Source organism: Egretta garzetta, unplaced genomic scaffold, assembly GCF_000687185.1.
Source record: "Egretta garzetta isolate BGI_Z169 unplaced genomic scaffold, ASM68718v1 scaffold85, whole genome shotgun sequence".
In the NCBI taxonomy this organism is placed as follows: Eukaryota; Metazoa; Chordata; class Aves; order Pelecaniformes; family Ardeidae; genus Egretta; species Egretta garzetta.
The window spans coordinates 1,527,890-1,545,778 of record NW_009259718.1 but is presented as its reverse complement, the minus strand read 5'-3'; the positions used below and the strand labels follow the sequence as shown (position 1 = coordinate 1,545,778).

Sequence of the window (17,889 nt, the reverse complement as noted above, 5' to 3'; positions counted from 1 at the left end):
GTAGAGGACCTACTTTTCATCCTCAAAAAAATTACTATAAAGCTCCAAACGCTCAAACCAAGCAAGTCTGAACTCTTCTAACCATGGAACTGGCTTCAGCAAACCATTCTGGGCACCTTTCATTTGTCTTCTAGAGTCTGTGTACAGCTTAGTAATGTTTTCAAGAATTCTACATCTACTTGTTTAAATCACATTTTGGTCAGGGCTCCCAAAAGACTACTTCAGATGGGCAAGAAGTTTCTGCTGTGTGCCTCCACACCACAGGACAGACACATCTGAGAGGTAAATGCAGAAAATCTGTGGAAAAAAAAAATCCTTAAGTAAAATACTTCCTCTTGAAGAAATACCAGATGGCCACAGATATTTGCCTTTCTACTTTACCCTCTAGAATAGCTGAAGTAAGGCCGATCGAATCTACCTAACGAAGCATTTCATGGTAAAGCCTGTTACCACCAATCTTACCAGACTTACAGACTCATGAAGGATTCATGCAGATGCCTGTTACATTTCACTGTCACTTCATAGTGACTTACCATTTTTGACCACCATAATTAGAGTATTACTATGCCATCCTACCACCTGTCAGGCAACACTGACAATGCATCAGCACCATGCCTGACCTGCCGTGTGCGCTGGAAGATGTATTTCAGTGCAGGATGGACACACTTGAGCCTTTAACTTCTACCCTGATAGCCCTTTGGGAGAAAACACAGCATGCTGTATTACTCTGATCTTAATTTGGGGAAAAAAAAAAAAAAAAAAGCACTAGCTTTTTCTGGCCAAGGACCAAGTACAGCTATACAAAGACAGTCCAGGGGCCCAGTCAGCAGTTTAAAATACATTTCTCTAGAGCACTGTATGGGATACAAGCTAATAAGCTCTGCCAGGGGGCCACAGCAGGTTATCAGCGGAGAATGAGGCGTGCAAGGTGCTCTAAGGACACAGCAGTGCTGTAACTCAGTTGTGAAATAGCAACTTGATCACAGCCTGCAATGTGCTTGCAGAATTGCCTATATGTATTTATTTCTTGGGCATAGTTTAGGCAGCAAACTCCGGAAAATTCAAAAGATATGAACCGAATTTGCTTCTAGCTGGGAAAACTGAAGTCAACCCAGCTATGTTATTTTTTAATTAAAAATAAACATGGGCTTTGTTGCCAAGGGATTGGTTAGCTAATGTCTTAAAAAGAAGAAAAAAAAAAAAAAAGCACCACCTTCAGAACCACTTTGTATTATCTAGAGGAACACCGAGTTGCTCATTCATATTAGTGTGCAGACCATTTTTAGCCCAACTAAATTAAAAATACTGTAATAGGATTTTTGAGCATTCAAAGACATTTCTCTTGAAAAGGTAAATTAAACATACCAAAGAATGGACTGCATGAGACACATCAAATTGTTGATCATTCAGAAGCGCCAGATGATTTAACATGTATTCAGTATAAAATGGGAAAAGAAGAAAGGAATCCTTTCCTCTTCTCAGTAAGAACTATTTCTGCTCCAGCTCATATGCACAACCTCAGCAGCTCTGAGCTGACACACAGTTCTTCCTTCTGTCCTACTGTGGATAAATTAAGCCAGGCAGTAAGCAGAGAAAGTTGCAACTGGACAGAGGGAACATCCAAAGGAAGCTCATTAGGAATTAAAGAACTTTTTTTTGTTTAAACTTCAGTCAAGAAGACTATGCCAAAATACCAACTGAGCCAACGGCAGAGGCTGCAACATCAGTAACAGGATTCTCTGTGAGCTCCTGATCTGACTTACAGATACCCATGCCTAAAAGGATGACACACTTTGCAGATGGTATTACCAAGGATGCAGTTTCAAAAGAACAGCAAGTTACTAGAGTAAAAGATAGGAATGCTGCAGTCCAGCTTTCATCACTGCAAATGGCTTAGCAATATTCACAGTTTTTACGGAGATCTTGCTGTTATCTATTTCAATTTGCAAAGCCAAGAGAAAAGTTAAAGTGATAACCTTTACTTGAAGGGCAATTATTTCCTGCACTTCTAATAATAAAATGTCCTTTGCAGACAAATAAAAATGGCATCAATACTGTAAGTTGGGGCATGCATTTATCAGATACATTTTTTTTAATCTAAGAGACACTGCACACCAGCTAGAGGTCAATGTGGAATACAGGGAAGCGACCAGCCAGCACTCTACAGGCAACAGCTTTTCTGAGTTACTCCAGTGACTACAACTCTCTAGGCTGATGTTCTGCATAGCACAGGCTCTAACACCACCTTCCCCTATTTCTCCACTAAGCTGAAAGATCCATGGTTAGACTAGATGGGTTATCTTCCAGGCAGAGTGTCCAACCAGCAGGGAATGAGTTCAAGGTACAGATGTAACCTACACACCCCTTTTAAGTAATTCTAAAGGGTATTCTTTCTTTTAGAAAAACATGCATTAATTCTGATATGTTTTTCTCAGCTTTCCCTTCCCCGTGGCTCCAGGCCTTATCAAGCTGATGCAGAGTAAAGCTGACAGGAATACTCTTGGAGCTTTTGCCAGAAATTTTAATAGAAACAGAGAAACTAAGCAAAGCATGGGCAGTTTCCTTCTGTTGGTGTTTGCCAAAAGCTCTCAGTGGCAGCACAGATAAATGAAATGTGCCTGTAAAGTCAAGAAAAATCACACTGATGGGTTTACATACACTTGGAAAGCTTACAACAATTAAAAAAAAAAAAAACCACTTCACAGAACTTGAAGTTGTTCAAAACAGAACTGCTCTGAATCCTTTGTTTTTCAAGGGAAGTTCTGGTATGCCAATTTACAGAAAGACTTTTTAAGTCCTGATTTTGGCTGGTAAAAAGCTGTAAATTGTTGTAGTAGTAATATCACATATCACATGCATGGCAGTGCATGGCAGATGAAACTATCCAGAATGTCTGTTCTGAAAATCATTGAACCTAAAAGACAAGAATCAACAACATAAAGATCAAATAGGATCGACTACATAGTGTGAATATATAGAATAAATAGCTCTAAGTGATTTATTTTTTCTAATCACTGGAAGGGACAGAACACAAGAAGAGATGTACCAGAAATGGACACAAGAGCTCCACAAGAAAAGGAAAGGCAAAAAACAGGGAGAAGGGGAAGCATAAGAAAAAATTAACAAAATAGATAGGACAGGCTGAAAAGTTATTTGAATCAGAAGAGGAAGATTTGAAGCTAGTGTAGAACTTGCCTGAGGAAGTGGAAATTCAGAACACAAAGAGAAGACAGATATGTTCTGAATAGCTCACTGGGGATGAAGTGAAAAGCTGAGCACTCAGAAGAAAAGGCAGTAGCTCTAGAAGTCAACACATAAGACCAAAGCAAAAAAAAAAAAAAAATCAAAGACAAGTCAAGTTTCTAGCCTCAGTAACAGGGCCCAAACCATATAAACACTCAGCTACATACAGGCTGCTTCGATGTGAGGTAAGGTGCCTTGTGACAGGTACAGAAAACCAGCCTCTGAACATATTACATGCAATTCTGTTATGAAGTACACAAATGACATGTGAGAGGCTGACAGTAAAACAAGTGGGATTAAAATTAAATTCAAGGTGTTGTCTTCCCTTCTATGAAACTGATATTGCCACCTTCAATCTCTTTTTTCCAAATTAAATTTCATATCAGCATACAGAATAAAAAAGGGATCCAGATACACAGTATGTTACTATTACGGTGTATCTTCAGGAACAGCAAGATAGCTATACCCCAAATCATTCACCAAACCAAGAGCAAACTGTGGGAGGGCAAAGAGTAGACAAGTAATTAGCTGCTGTCATTTCAAATAACAACAAAAGACTCCAGTGATTACAACTGCAATTAAAAACATCCCAACAGCATCATCTTCCTGATTCACATTAGCCACTTACTTTCTATCCTTTTCTTTCCACTATCACTCACGTCTTATCTAACTGAACGTTACAGTGAAGACATAATGTATAGATGTATGTAAGGGAGACCAACGGTAATTACAATTTACTGTTAACATCAAGATTTTTCTTCACAGTAACAGAAGTGAAGGAAACACAAGACTGGATAAAAATTATATTGCAAAGGTAGAAGAGAACAGAGGAAAAACTACTTCATCTAGCCTTATATTTTCTTTCTAACATGAAATTCACCTGCTCCACTGGTGAGTATCCTGATACAGCTTGGTATGTAGAATACCTAGGGAAATCCAGGCTGAATAACAGTGTGATACACTGCGGGATCGCATTTCTGTTACTCCTTCACTTCAACCCCACTCTCCATTTTGCAGTTTCTAGTCACATACTTTCTTTCAAATTGACCTTGAATTTGACAGTCAACTCCAACACCACACTAGATTTACAAATACGATTAGGGTATGAGAACAGGATACATCAGGGAGACCTTCCCCAACCAGACCCAGTTAATCATGCTACAGAACACATACCCACGAACATAATTTCCAGTTTTGTGACATTTAATAAATTAATCAACCCAAGCCCATATACAGAGAGAAAAGAAGGCAGCTCCCTCTACTGGGTGAGACAATGCAGCTCCTCCTGTCCTTCCCCCCACACTTCACAGAACAGACCTGTGCATATTTAATCCTCCAATATTATTTTTTTAAAATCCAGTCACAAGATGGTATTGAGTTGTCTAATTACTGCAATTCCAGGAACTGGCCTACAGAAAACAAATTTCTGTAGTTTCTATATTTAAAAGCACAGAGAATAAAATTATTTCCATAGGTCTGTGTAAGAGTCTGATGAAGTAACATCCTATCTCTAGGTGAAACACTTGAAAACCCAGCGTCCCTTATGTCAGCGTCCACTGTCAGCCCAGGTTAGGTCTGTGTAAGAGTCTGATGAAGTAACATCCGATATATCTCTAGGTGAAACACTTGAAAACCCAGTGTCCCTTATGTCAGCGTCCACTGTCAGCCCAGGCCTGGGAATAGACAGAGTTCAGCAGCGTTAAGTCATAGTGTGTATTTAACATGTGGCTTGTCTTACTGCTACTCAAACTCTTTCTTGTACATCCCTGCCTCAAAAAATAGCCCTTACTTTGTTTAAGGGAACGGCTGCAGCTTTCTACCTGCATGAGGCTTCATCGTAACGGCAGCTGCATGCAATTGCTAGCGTGCAGAACAGAGTGATGAAATATCAAAGCACAGGCAGACAGCAGATGATGGCACAAGTAAAAGGCAATGATCCCTATTTCAAGTACTTATATTAGGATCTTCTAGGACAACTACAATCTTTTTCCTTTCTCAGTCATCCCATCTGAAACACAAGGCTAGAAGTAACACTTTTCATTCATACAGCATTAGTGTTTTTCTTAGTGTTAGATCTCAAAACACTCACAAAAGAGGGTAAGAGCTGTCCGCTCAGCCTGTAACAACCCAGCCTGCGCCAATTCCCTTCAAAGGCACTGCCAGATCAATAGCCAAACTGCAAATCTGCGACCTCTTGAACCACAAAGCTGGTCTTAGCTTTGCTACAAGTTTCCACAGCAAACGTGTGCAAAATAAAAGCATGCCGTGTCCAAGCTGTTCGCCTCTAAAAGCAGAAGTTACAGATACTGCTTCTTTGGAGGCAACAGCAAAAACTGTCACTGAGGAGAAAGTGTGGTATCTGGAGATCTGTTCAAGCTCTTCATTTAGAACAGATGGGGATAAAACTCATGACCTGGGCACGCCATGCTTAGAGCTAGCAGGCACTCACCAGTCATACAACCAAGTGACTCCTCCAACACAAGATGTGTTTCTTTTCACTTTTCAAAAGATCCCTTCATGCACTGAAGGAGCAGCAAAACTCTTAAGGTTTTTCATCACCTTGACTTTCACCATTGGACATTTTCTTTAATATTACATGATTCCTGTCCTTGAACTTCCTACAAGTACCAGACAATACTTGTTCAACCTTTGAGAGCATAGGAAGTTTTTGGAGCTTTTTTAGTCTGAGATGATTAATGGCAGAGAAAGAGAGGGAGAAAAATCATATAATACTTTTCAAAACAGAGAGATCACATTCTCAAAGTAACATTTATACCATTTAAAATTACCTAAGTGGCAAACTTGATACTCTGTTAAAAAATATTTTCACAAATTAATTGGATGAATGGCAACCAAAGCACGTCTATACCTATGTGCCCTGAAAACATATCCTTCTTACTATCAATTATTTTCTCAGACACATTTCTGCCTTCCGAAAACACCAATCACATCTTCTGATGAAAAAATAAACACCTCCATTTACTTCAAAATTATTTACAAATGGAGTAAAGCAGAGCTAAAAAAGCCTCCATTTGACAGCTGGTAACCTGTAAGAAACAGACCTCTGCTAAAGCAGAGACAGACACAGACGCTGTGGTAAAAATTAAGCAGTACTACAGATCCGACTTCGGACAGGCTCTTCACAAGCACTCTTAATTCACAAATTGCAATAGAATGACTACAGTAATGGAGAGATTCTGGAAACCTCCTCATCATCACTGATAAGGAAGGGCAAGAGCAACAACCTCCTCTTCTAACCCGTTCATGCCACAACAATTGCTCAACATTTGCACTGGAGTTGTAACTAGGGAAGGGGAAAGCAAAGCAGAAGAAAAACACATGACATGGAAACCATCCCCATCTCTGAGCATCTCCATGCTCTGCCTGCTCCATGGACTAACAGACTTTGGTCCTGCAGGCCTTTTAATTCACAAAATTTTATCAACGTGGCTGCAGTCCAGGAACAGCTCAGGTCAATCATGACTGAAATTCATGTGGCGTTCAGCTGCCCTTCAGCAGTTGTAGTGCCACGAGTTTCAATGAGTGGGAGAAGTTTATGTATAGTGCTGATAAGAGCTAAAGACATCCTTGGAAAAGGATGGCTATTCACTGTCTAATAAGCCTTGTTCCTCTACACGCCTTGTCCTCCCGAGCTCCCTCTGTGAGAGACCCAAAGGTGACTCAGTTCTTTTCTAATATGGAATTCTAGAGGAGCAGGAAACATGCAGACAACACAATCCGCCACAATATAAAGCAGCCATTCTCACTAAAAAAAACCACACAAAATTGCCCACTTATTTACCCGGAATGAAAACAAGCAACTATCTCATGGTCTGGAGACAGTATGAGACCTTCTTAAACAGTAACTGGAGAGCCATATCCAAACTGATATTCCATATAAAAGCTCTTGAGAAACAATATCATCATGCACCATGTAGATGAAGCCATCATTGACTTAAAAGTTACATAAGGAGAAACAGAATATATATAAATTCTAGACAGGTATGTTCTTATTGAAAGAAAGCAAAGGTAAACTGGCTATCGATATTTGCATTAATACCGACAGAAACCAACTGCTGGGAATTGCTGGGAAAACAGCACTCAATCTTTCCTTCCATCAGCAAAACTGCAAAACACTCCGCATGCCAGTGAGTGATTTCACATTGTCAAGGCAGCCAGTGCCTGTACTGCAGACAAACCCTTGGGTGACCTCATCAGTTCCTGGAGCACAGGCCTTGCTGTCAAAGCCAAATCCCAGCATTATTGTCTTCCGCCCGTCATCAACAGTCAGTTCTTTGCTCTTGGAACTCATCCACGCACACAGGCCAGGAGGATTTACCTGCAAAGTGTTACAGGTCCCCTTGGGATGAGCATTTTGCACTCCCCACCACGTTTGTTCTCTGCACTCTCCTTACTGAAGCAAACTGCAAAAGCACTACTCCCCTTCAGCCCAATACCCATGACTGTAGCTGCCACAGATGATCACTAGCATAGAGAGCACATGTAGTTTGTATACTCAGTGGTGAGCATAGAAAATCTGTGCTGGCACTGCTGGTTTTGGTGCTCCATGAGGGAGCAACTTCTACTCAGAGACCTGCGCTAGATTACACCAACGGCTGTTGCTTGATTTAGTGGATTCTGATAGTCTAGTACTAAATATCATTTTCATGGTAGTTCAAATAAAAGGAGTTTCACAGCTCTTGATCTTTGGAGGCAGGAAAGAAAGAAAATGATAGGCTGAACATTTGGGTGTTTGCTCTTCTCCAAAGCAGATTAGACATCAGTAGCTCCGGGTTAAAAGCTTCAATACCACTAAACAGTGAATTTTTACAGTCTCTCATGAAGATATCAGACACAAAGCACCACACTCCAATGTTTCTGAGAGCTCTCCTGACTTTTGCTCTTTTATTTTTGTAGAAATGTAAGATCAGGACAAAGAATTCAAAAGAAGAAGTTAAACTAATTCAGAAGGTGGAAGCCTAACACCCAACCCCTGCTCCCTGCCTTCCCCTCAAAATAATCCCAGAATAGACTAGCAAAATAGGATCTCATCAGGTGCAGATGTTCTTTCTTCTCTTCCCTTGCAGAGAAGCACAAAGTATTTGGACTGCCCCTGTAGACAATGACACCCAGAAGATTCTTATTTCACATGCATGAGACACATACGCACTCCACTGAGACACACACCTGAAAAAGAACCTTGTTTACTCCCAACCAAAGACAAGTTTGTAATTAATTTCTTTTAACTTTCCTGAGACTGCCTTACACTGGGGAAACAAGGTTGTGCAGTATAATGAACTGGCTAGAAGAAAATTAAACAGTAACAACTCACTCCTTGCATGGCCATCTCTAAATTAAAAATTTTTTGCATACCAAAGTCAACTATACATATGCCCTCACTGTAAACTACCAGTAATTCATACAGTTTACAGGCAAGACCAGGTTATAGGAAAAAACAGTCAGCTTCCAACAAGGACAGACTGCCTTATTCACTCTTGAGTTCCACCGCAATAAGACCTCCATTTCTCTACTGCTTGTCACTCAAGCATTTTACCAACATTGCTATTTGCCTGTACAGACTGTATAAATCTGTATACATTACTTTTGTATTTTGCTCAAACATTTACCACCTGCAGAAACAGAGTGCCCTCTAGCTCCAGCTGAACTCAAGAGAATTTTCCTGAGACTGTTTCCTTAAAGTCCAGCACTTACAGACAAAGGAGAGAGCAAGAGCATTCTGTTACCTGTACTCTTACCTGTTCTGGGGTCAAACAGCTGGTTGGCCTCCAAGTCTGTGAAAGTGCTGAAGCAAATGGGGCATTTAAAAGAGGCGCGATTGGTGGAGTCTCTTTCATCCGTCTCAATCCTCCTCCTCATGTGGTCCAGCTTGTACTTCACCACATTAACCAGAAGGCGGTAGTTGATGAAGTAGTAGTTATGACGGGTGGTTTTGCCATCTGGAGCTGTCTCTACCCTCATCCTGCATTTGATGAACTTGTCACCCTTGAGGGTGTTGAGGACAGCTCGCAACTGCTTCCTATCAAACTTCAGAAGCTCTAACATGTCCTCTTCCTTCACACAGGGGTTCCTGATGAGAATGTCCAGAGCCAAAGCATGTTCAATGCCATAAAAGCCACGCACCACATATTTGGCAAGGCGTTTGAGAGCTGCTGGGACTTCAGTGAGGACATCTGGGTCAGTCATAGCAGGTTCAGATCTTGAGCTTCATGTATACTGCAATGAAAAAAGGCAGATGGATTCTCAGCTAGTCTTCTCACTTCAGAAGTTTTGATTTATCTCACTTAGAGCTACGGAAAGGATGGGGTGTTTTCCATTTCTCTTTCCCAAGCCCTGTACTCTTTCCTTAGGTGTTAATAATGCCAATGCTGCAGAAGTAGAATTACAAAATGGCACCTCTCATTCAAAACAAAATGATGGAAAACTTTAAAAAGCGCACAAGAAATTGGTACCATAACATACGGCAGATTTCATTTCTACTCAATCACAGCCAATACACTTGGAATAAGAAAGCTGTCTTGAAGCTGAGCTCTAGCAAACAGCTTCATGATCAGCTGAGACTTGTAGCTTGGGAGAAGCAGAAAGAGGCAAGAAAGGTCCTAAAATAGCCCAAGAGTGGAGTAGTCCTATGGCCCCAGTTTTGTCACTTGACCACGTTGTAAGTAGTCCTGCCTGCTTCTATTCCTCAGGCGTCACTGGGCAGACATATTGCATGAGGACAGCTTGCAAGTACAGACTGGTATGCATTCAAGCAAAAGCTCCCAGATGCACAATGAGAACAGACAGACTTTTTCCTTACTTTCTGATAAATAGACCTTAGTCAACCGTCTGCAGCATGACAACTGTTAGCACTACGAACTCCTACATCACAGACTGCTTCAGCCTAGATCTTAGATGAGCAAATAGGTCCTTCCAAAGGACTGATTCTTCATTTAAAGGGTCTCACAGTCACACCTTAGAAGCCCATGGATAATATAGCATGATAAATGAAGTAAAAATCAAGATTTAGTGAACACGAAGAGACAATGTGTTTAAAAAGAAAAAAGTATTCCACCAAGTATCCTTTGAGTTATTTATCATGACTTACCATGCTGTCTGTGACAAGACAGTGACTTCTAAAGAAATACTGTGGTTTCACTTAATTTTTCTTCACCTTAACATTAAACGGCATGAATGGTCATGACAATTACATGCTTCTGTGACATACATGTGATCATATATAGTATCGTATCATGCAAGGAATTCCTCATATTGTCATCCCTGCCACAGACATAGCCAAAAATCAAACCCCAGCAGACAACTAACAGCAGTGGTTCTTCTGAAGCAGGCAGTTTTGTCCAGTGGAGAGAAAAAAGGAAGCAACTCCACAAGGCACAGAGCACCATTTCTCAGGGTGGTTTTGCACATTTTCCCTCCACTCTTATCAGTGGCATCTGTAGGCAATAACAAAATACCCCTCCACTCATAATGCACTTGGATTTCCATGTATGACATGTTCAAGCATGAAGTATTATAGGTGCTTTTGAAATATTCATTCAGGAGGTTGTACCTCCAGTTAACTTCAAATAAAACTCTGAATAGTCTTTTTCAATACGAGACTTCATGCTAGTTTAGAATATGAATAACCATTTCTTAAGGAAAAGGTTCCTTTAACTGAAGAAAGGCCCCACACCTTAATTTCTGTTTGTCATTGCTAAGTAATTTATCTGTGAACTAATACCATAAGTAGTAAAACTCTGTCAATCTCATTTTTCACTTTCATTAAATGTTTCACACATTGTATATTCACCTCCTCATCATTCAAGTCTCAAATAAAGGGAAGAGGAGAGTGACAGCAGAAGAAAGGATCTGGATGGGTATCCTATCATAAAACCTGAAATATCCGTTTTGACAAACACCATTACAGAACTTTTCTATAGGCCCCACACTAAGACATCCTCCTGATACCATCAAGCTCTACACATAACCAAGCAACTGATGACTCACTTCCATCACCTAAGACTACTGAAAAATCTGTGATCATTTATCACAGTAGCCTGCTTGGAGATTTTTTTTTTTTTTTTTAAACACAAGAAACACTGTCCTCTCAAGAAACTTCAAGCAACGCTCCAACATCTGCCCTATTCTACATCTGAGGAGGTATGTCCCTCTCAAGGGTTATGGCCAGTGCAACTGCAAAGCAATTAGGCTGTGGATTGTGGAACTTAACAGCGAGTAAATTAATATTGTCCTGTCTTTTCTGCCTTTTGAGTAAGAAAAAAGAAAACTACCTTCATTCTTTTATTTTAAAATGCTTCCCTGCTTGAGCTTTTTCTCTAACTTGGGGCCAAATGGTATTCACAGTGCTCAAATTGAAATGAAATGAACAATATCTGTTGACTACTGGTGCACAGGCTGAGAACAGCTTACAGAAAAGAATCCTTGGATGTCCAGCTCCAGCTTCCCTTCAAGGAAATTTAATTAAAATATGTTTATCATGGCATGAATTAGCCGTGAAACAAGTACTTCTAGAGTCAGTTAGCTTTCTTTTGCGTGTCAGATACATAATGATTTATCTCACACACAGGACAATTTTATAGAGCTTTGTGTTAAAAGGTAAAAGCAATAGCAATAAAGGATGCCCCACCATGAGTGAACTGTACAGTATTTTTGAATCTCTGAGTTAGACCCAATCTGAATACCATCACAGGACATTGTCCTTGAAAAACAACCTCATTCTATTGGTATTTCACAATCTTTCAGTCACTTAAAGATAAATCTTGCTTCTGACTGAATCTGTCAGCAACATACTGATACTATAAAACAATGTCAATGCAGAAGCTGGCAAGAAGCCAGCCAGAAGCCTTTAGTTATTCAAATTGATTAAATCTTATACAGAGTTTAAGCACAGTATAACATTAATGTAAAGATCAATTTTAAATAAAACCTGGCACCCCAGAAGAGATTTAAACAGTTGAATTTTGAAAGTCAAAAGGTTTCAAAGTGCTGATATCAAAAACAAACAAAACTTCTCTCCTCACCAATTCACTGTCCCCTAAAAATTCCTTGCAGAAAAACTTGGCAACACAACTTGTAGTGGACACAGTGACCTTCAGAACATCAGTTGAAAAAAAAAAAAAAAAAAAAAAGTGTTTTTAAATAAGCACATCTCACTCTGAATGCTTCGTCTGAGAGCTGACAGAAAACATTTTCTCTGCAAGAGTGTCATCGATAAGACAGCTGCAGATTTCCACAGCTGCTTTCAAAACAGGTTTGAGGTACAATTTCCCAAATAATACACTCAAACAGCTTAAAGTGAGACCTACAAGGGACCAATAAATAAAACCACCTCTAAAAGTATGTATTTTTCCCCTCGTTTTCAGCAATAGTTAGAGATTTAATAATATTTCTTAGTGTCAATCACTAGACATTTTTTTTTTCATCTAGTGGAACCAGGAGTTTTTACACAATTATTTCTTCTCCTCTATTGGAGATTTTTAGCAATGTCCAAATCCTCTAAGTCCTCAGGTAATAGTGGGCATCTTGAGTGTAACACTGGTTTTCTTCCAGGCATGGATATATGGAAATACAAGCATTCTGAAAACCGACCAGAGTCAGGTTTGAGGGGGGGGCAAAAAAAAGAAATAAAGCCAAAGAACAACCTTGTCAAGCTTTGCTACATGAAAGCCAACAATGCTGAACACAACTACCTTAGCTCTAAAAATGAACATGGATGGGTGTTCAGCAAACACCAGTTTTTATATTACATTGAGGCCTAATGCCAAACTGATCAAAAGCAAGGGCTCAAACAAGATCTGTATGGTTAGATGAAGGACAAATTTTCCAACACCATTCTAGATAATCATGTTCTCATTTAAGCTACAGGATACAGAACGATGGCACAAGAGTGAGCATATACTACTGCCAGAACTCACCAGGCCAGGCTCTAACAAACTGTTTCTCTAGGAGAGGCTGACATCTGGCCCACAAAGAATCCAAGGCTACAGAATATGAGCTGCAAATCCTTACTACCTTTCACCAGGCAAGAAAGATAGTGATCCAGCTCACAAGTTGTAATCCAGTGCCATGAGAATATCAGTTTAAAATTCAAAAGCACGGATTGCATCCCCGAGCAGTGATTTCACCTTCCGTCGAAGCAGTAAGTCAAGCCTGAATTAATCACGTGTGCAAAGAAATATGATAACATCTCCTAACAAGGTTTTAATGGATGTGCATCTGTTTCATAATAATGTCTGTACTGACCTTAATAATGCATGAACATCAAGGGACATTGTCAGGAAAAAAAAAAAAACACAAAGAAAAACAATGGCCAAGATACACACCTATGCAGGAAGAACCTACACCACCAATAATAAAGCACACTGGACAGGATGATATTCAGAAGCACCCAAAAGAAAAATTTCAAAAATTAAACATGGGCTTTATTAAAAGAGACAGCTGTTGGGGAATTGGTCCGGGTAATTACGCGAATACAATTCAGTATTATGGGTGTAGGAGGAAAGTTATCACAGTAGGACAGCAACCCTAAATATACATCTGGTTTTGGTGGGTTTTGGGTTTTTTTTTTTAATTGATCTAAATAAAAGAATAAATATTTACATGGCTATAAAAGACAACACTGGAAAGACAGACCCACAGTTACACAATACAATCAGATCTGTTGGGTGAAGAATCTCAGGCTACAGTCTGCAAAACAGATATCATACCTCAGGTTGAATGAAATGCATGAGGTGTAGGTTCTGAGCATAACTAGGGATGTCACAAAGGAAATAAAGATGAGAGCAAGTGACCACAAAAGAAACCATACAGTATGATGGAACCAAAAACCATATAGAAGTCAGAAATTCAACTGAGCAAACATCTCCACTGGTCAGGACTTTCCTGATGCAACCTCAAAGCAACGGAATTATTCTTCTCTACATACAAAGATTTCAAGAATTCTTCAACAAACTCAAACAAGAATTGTGCTAAGGATGTTGGATCTGTTTTTCTTTCTGCTTTTCCTAACTAAAGTTGAGACTATAGTCAAAAAATGCTCTAAGTGATACCTAGAAGCCACAGTGTAGATGTAACTAGAACTACAAGTTATTAAAATGTAAATCAGCCAGTGAATTAACCTGAATTTTTATCCAACACCACGAATGAACACCACCTTGTTTTAACACATAACTTTCAGGCTTATATTAATTCCACTAGTAATTTTACCTCAAAAAATTTAATGAAGCCTCACTGTTCATAGATTTGACAAGGTAAACATTTTAAAAGCAGGATCTTGAAAAAGGAAGCAGACTATTCTTCAGACTCATTTGCATATACAAACCCTTTATAACACCCCAGATCTCTTCCGGAGGAAAACCTGGGAGTTGCAGGGTTGGCTGGGAACCTAGGTCTATCGATATACTGTTCACACTTGGAAAGGTGCTTCCTATTTTTCCCCACATCTAGTTTAAATTGTTAGCGCTCTTTTTCACTAAATCTTTGAGACCAGATTTTGCTGATCTGTTTGGAAAATGTTTCTGCAGGCTTCTGCCCTAAGATTTAAAGCAAAAAAAATTACTTGCTTACACCACTGACAGTTTCTTCAGGAAAAATCAAAATCTGATTACAAGTAGTGAGTCTCTCACCTGTAAACGTGGCAAGTACAACAGGCTTCCAGGGACTCCCAGAAGCGTATACCATATCCCACTCCAGAAGTCACTTGCAAACACCAGATTCTAGTTTTTTAGTTTCTCATTCTAATATTTAAATTCTGTCTTCCAGAAGATGATGAGGTTCAGCTGAGAGGAGTGATTCTGAATCTTCCTGAGTATGAGGAGGGAAGGCACACATTTCAGAACTACAGTGGGAAAACATGCCATGAGGATTTTAAATGTCTGTACAATGTAACCTCAGACACTACTTGTCCTTTCTTAGAAAATGCAAAATGATACAGAACCTTCCATTTTCAAGTCTGCTTTTTTTCTCCCTTCTCTGTAGCGAGTGGATGATCTATGCAAGGTGTCCCTATTATCCAGAACTGCCTTTATCCCACATCAGTTGCAAACCCAAAGTCTTCTGGCGTTTTATCAAAAGCTTACTGAATTCCATTCCCTGGAGACTTCAGGAACACTCCTGTCCAGCTTTCCTCCTGCACTACATCTTGATGAGAAATCGTGTATTTTCATTGCAAGACCTGCCCTGAAGTATTAAAGGAGAGAAGAACAACCTGCTTTTGCTCAAATCCTACCTTCTTGTTGGCATTCCATGAACTGAAACCAAGACGCCACAGGTATCAAAGGGTTTTCTTCACTAAAGATGAAAAGCTGTGCTGCAGTTGCACACAAAAAAGCAAAAGGGCCTGGCTGAAGTTGGGACATTCTCACCTAATTTCACAAGTAAAAATATAGGGAACCACCCACGACAAGGCCACAAGGTCTGACCCTGCAAGGCAGAAATTGAACAATGCAGGCTCAGGGTGTAATTTTCAATCACGTTCATAATCTAAAACCGACATAAACAATAGCAAGATGTCAGTAAATTAAAGGACTACCTATGGGCATATATACAAACAGATGTAAGATTCAGAACTATTTCAAATGCACATTAGCGTTAACTGTTTACAGTTGTAGCTGTAGAAAAAAAAATGGAGCACTATTTATGGAAGGCCAAACTTAGCGACTAGAATGGTGAAGGTACAGTTTCCTGTTACAGCTAAAGTTAAGTTACACCCTCCCTCCCATAAAGTAGTCTTTTTTTTTTTCCTTCCCAGCCTTCAGCCACAACCCCCACCATTCTGTGCTCATTTTGACAGTTGCCGATTCATGTAGCAAGGTGAATCAAGTTGATAAAACGTGAAAAACTAATATGCCAAAAAAAGTAGGGCATTTTAGAGGGAAGGCAAGGGGGAAAAGGTCAATAACTGAATCATTTATGTTACCAGACTCAAGCCTATGCAAAGCAGAGAGAAGAAAGCACGGCTAGGGATGTAGAAGAGTGAGCTTTCCCCACATGGTAGCAAAGACGTTGAATTGACTCAATTGTAAAGTGAAACCACTAGAATATTTTAACCATGGACATCAGAAACTTAAACTTTACACTCTAATTTGAACATATACTAGCAGCATAATATCTGTTATTTTGGAGATATCTCAGCATTGGCCCTCACATAACGAAGATAGAAGGTTTTAGGGGTTTTTTAAAAGGGAAAATTCTAAGAGCATTTCTCAGAAATATCAAGCATAAGAAATCATGATTACACTGAATTACAGTGCGCTTAATCCCAGCATTCCTTGTTAAGTTTCTGACAGGAAGAAAGCAGTAATTATTTTTCATATCCTGGATTCAATGAGAACTGGAACACCACACTTCTCACAATGGGAGATGATGTGAGTGGTATTGTCTGACTTTCAGGAATTCCAGAAAGAAGACTAAGATTTATTGAAGTACCAGGTTCAGAAAAGTTATAGTGCATCAGGGTGTAGCAAACGTGTATATAGTGTGGATGTAAGCAATGAAGAAACAGAAACTAAATAACAAAATGCCAGGTTAGCTTTAATTCATGAAGTTTCTTGTTTAGAAGAATTCCCTAAAGCATCCTGTGTGAATGTGAGCTATAAACAGTATCTTAAAGGAAGTGGAAGGTAGGAATGAAACTCCCATCATCCCTTATTGCTGCCAGAAAGGTATTTGCTCCTCTCCTAGCCATGGAGCTAGGAGAGCACATGGCTCTGCCCTCTCCCATGCCAGCTCTGGCACTCACAAGACCTTCCTGTGCACCAATGTGCATCACTAAACGGCAGAAAAATACCTTTTCTTTTTCTTCTCCTTTGACTAGGTTTTTTGACAGTTTAATCAGCTAATGGAAAAGTCTGATGAGCAACAGAACCAGCAGATGTGAGAGGATGCCAGTGAAGGGGAAGAGATGAAAGAAGAAACTCCACCTTTTGTGGCTGAAAAAACATTAAAACGCCCATATTTCATGAAAATGTACTTTAACTGTGCACTGCTGAATACCTTTCTCAGAATGTCAATCCTCCTTACTCATTCTAAGGCACTTGTAATGGTACAAGCTTGACAGCTGGACCCATTTAATAGCTTAGTACCATTATGAGATGTGACGTTCATCTGCTTCTTAGGGAACCAGCAAGCTCGTGAAATCAGAAGAAAACTAATGCACAAAAAGAAAATATCATGCTGACCTGGAGAACTGAATGGTTCCACCGTACAGGCTCAACTCATGGCCAAACACGGCACAAAGGAATGAGACTAAAGATGTCCCTTTTGACAGCAGCAGGCTGTTGACCAGACACATCCAGCTCATTTCACTGCACCCTAGATTTCCTCCAGTGCCAATTACTCCTCAGATTCCCACAATCTTGCAGCTTCCTTCAAATTACAAATTGCACAGACTTCCTAGACTATAGTAGCAGACTAAGCTTTAAAGCCAAGCAACGTAGAGAACCCCTTATACTATTCGCAGGGCTTCCTATTCCCTACCCACTTTTATGTGCTGAGTTTTAAACATCCGGTTGTGCAGGCTCCTGTAGGACAAAAGACATGAGGGGCTCAGCAGTATTTCCTAAAAAAGAAAAAAAAACCGCAAAAAAACAAAAAACAAAAAAAAACCACAAAAAAAACCCCACCCCCCCC

The 17,889-nt window shown here is 39.8% G+C and overlaps 1 protein-coding gene across 5 annotated transcripts in view; it reads right to left on the bottom strand.

Annotated features, from left to right (window-relative positions):
- Nucleotides 1-17,833, bottom strand: part of GTF2E1 (general transcription factor IIE subunit 1) — a 53,825-nt gene extending 35,992 nt beyond the window's left edge. Inside the window, exons 1-4 of one of the 5 annotated variants that reach the window (XM_035894544.1) lie at nucleotides 17,439-17,717; nucleotides 15,488-15,681; nucleotides 14,886-15,063; nucleotides 9,000-9,477 (exon numbers count right to left, since the gene is read on the bottom strand). In XM_035894544.1, the coding sequence (XP_035750437.1) occupies nucleotides 9,000-9,447 (448 nt within the window). In that variant the 5' untranslated portion in view covers nucleotides 9,448-9,477; nucleotides 14,886-15,063; nucleotides 15,488-15,681; nucleotides 17,439-17,717. Of the gene's footprint in view, nucleotides 1-8,999; nucleotides 9,478-14,885; nucleotides 15,064-15,487; nucleotides 15,975-17,438; nucleotides 17,718-17,740 lie in introns of those variants that run through there. The other 4 variants (XM_035894545.1, XM_035894543.1, XM_009639095.2 and 1 more) reach the window with 4 other exon arrangements.
- Between the last annotated feature and the right edge of the window lie 56 nt (nucleotides 17,834-17,889).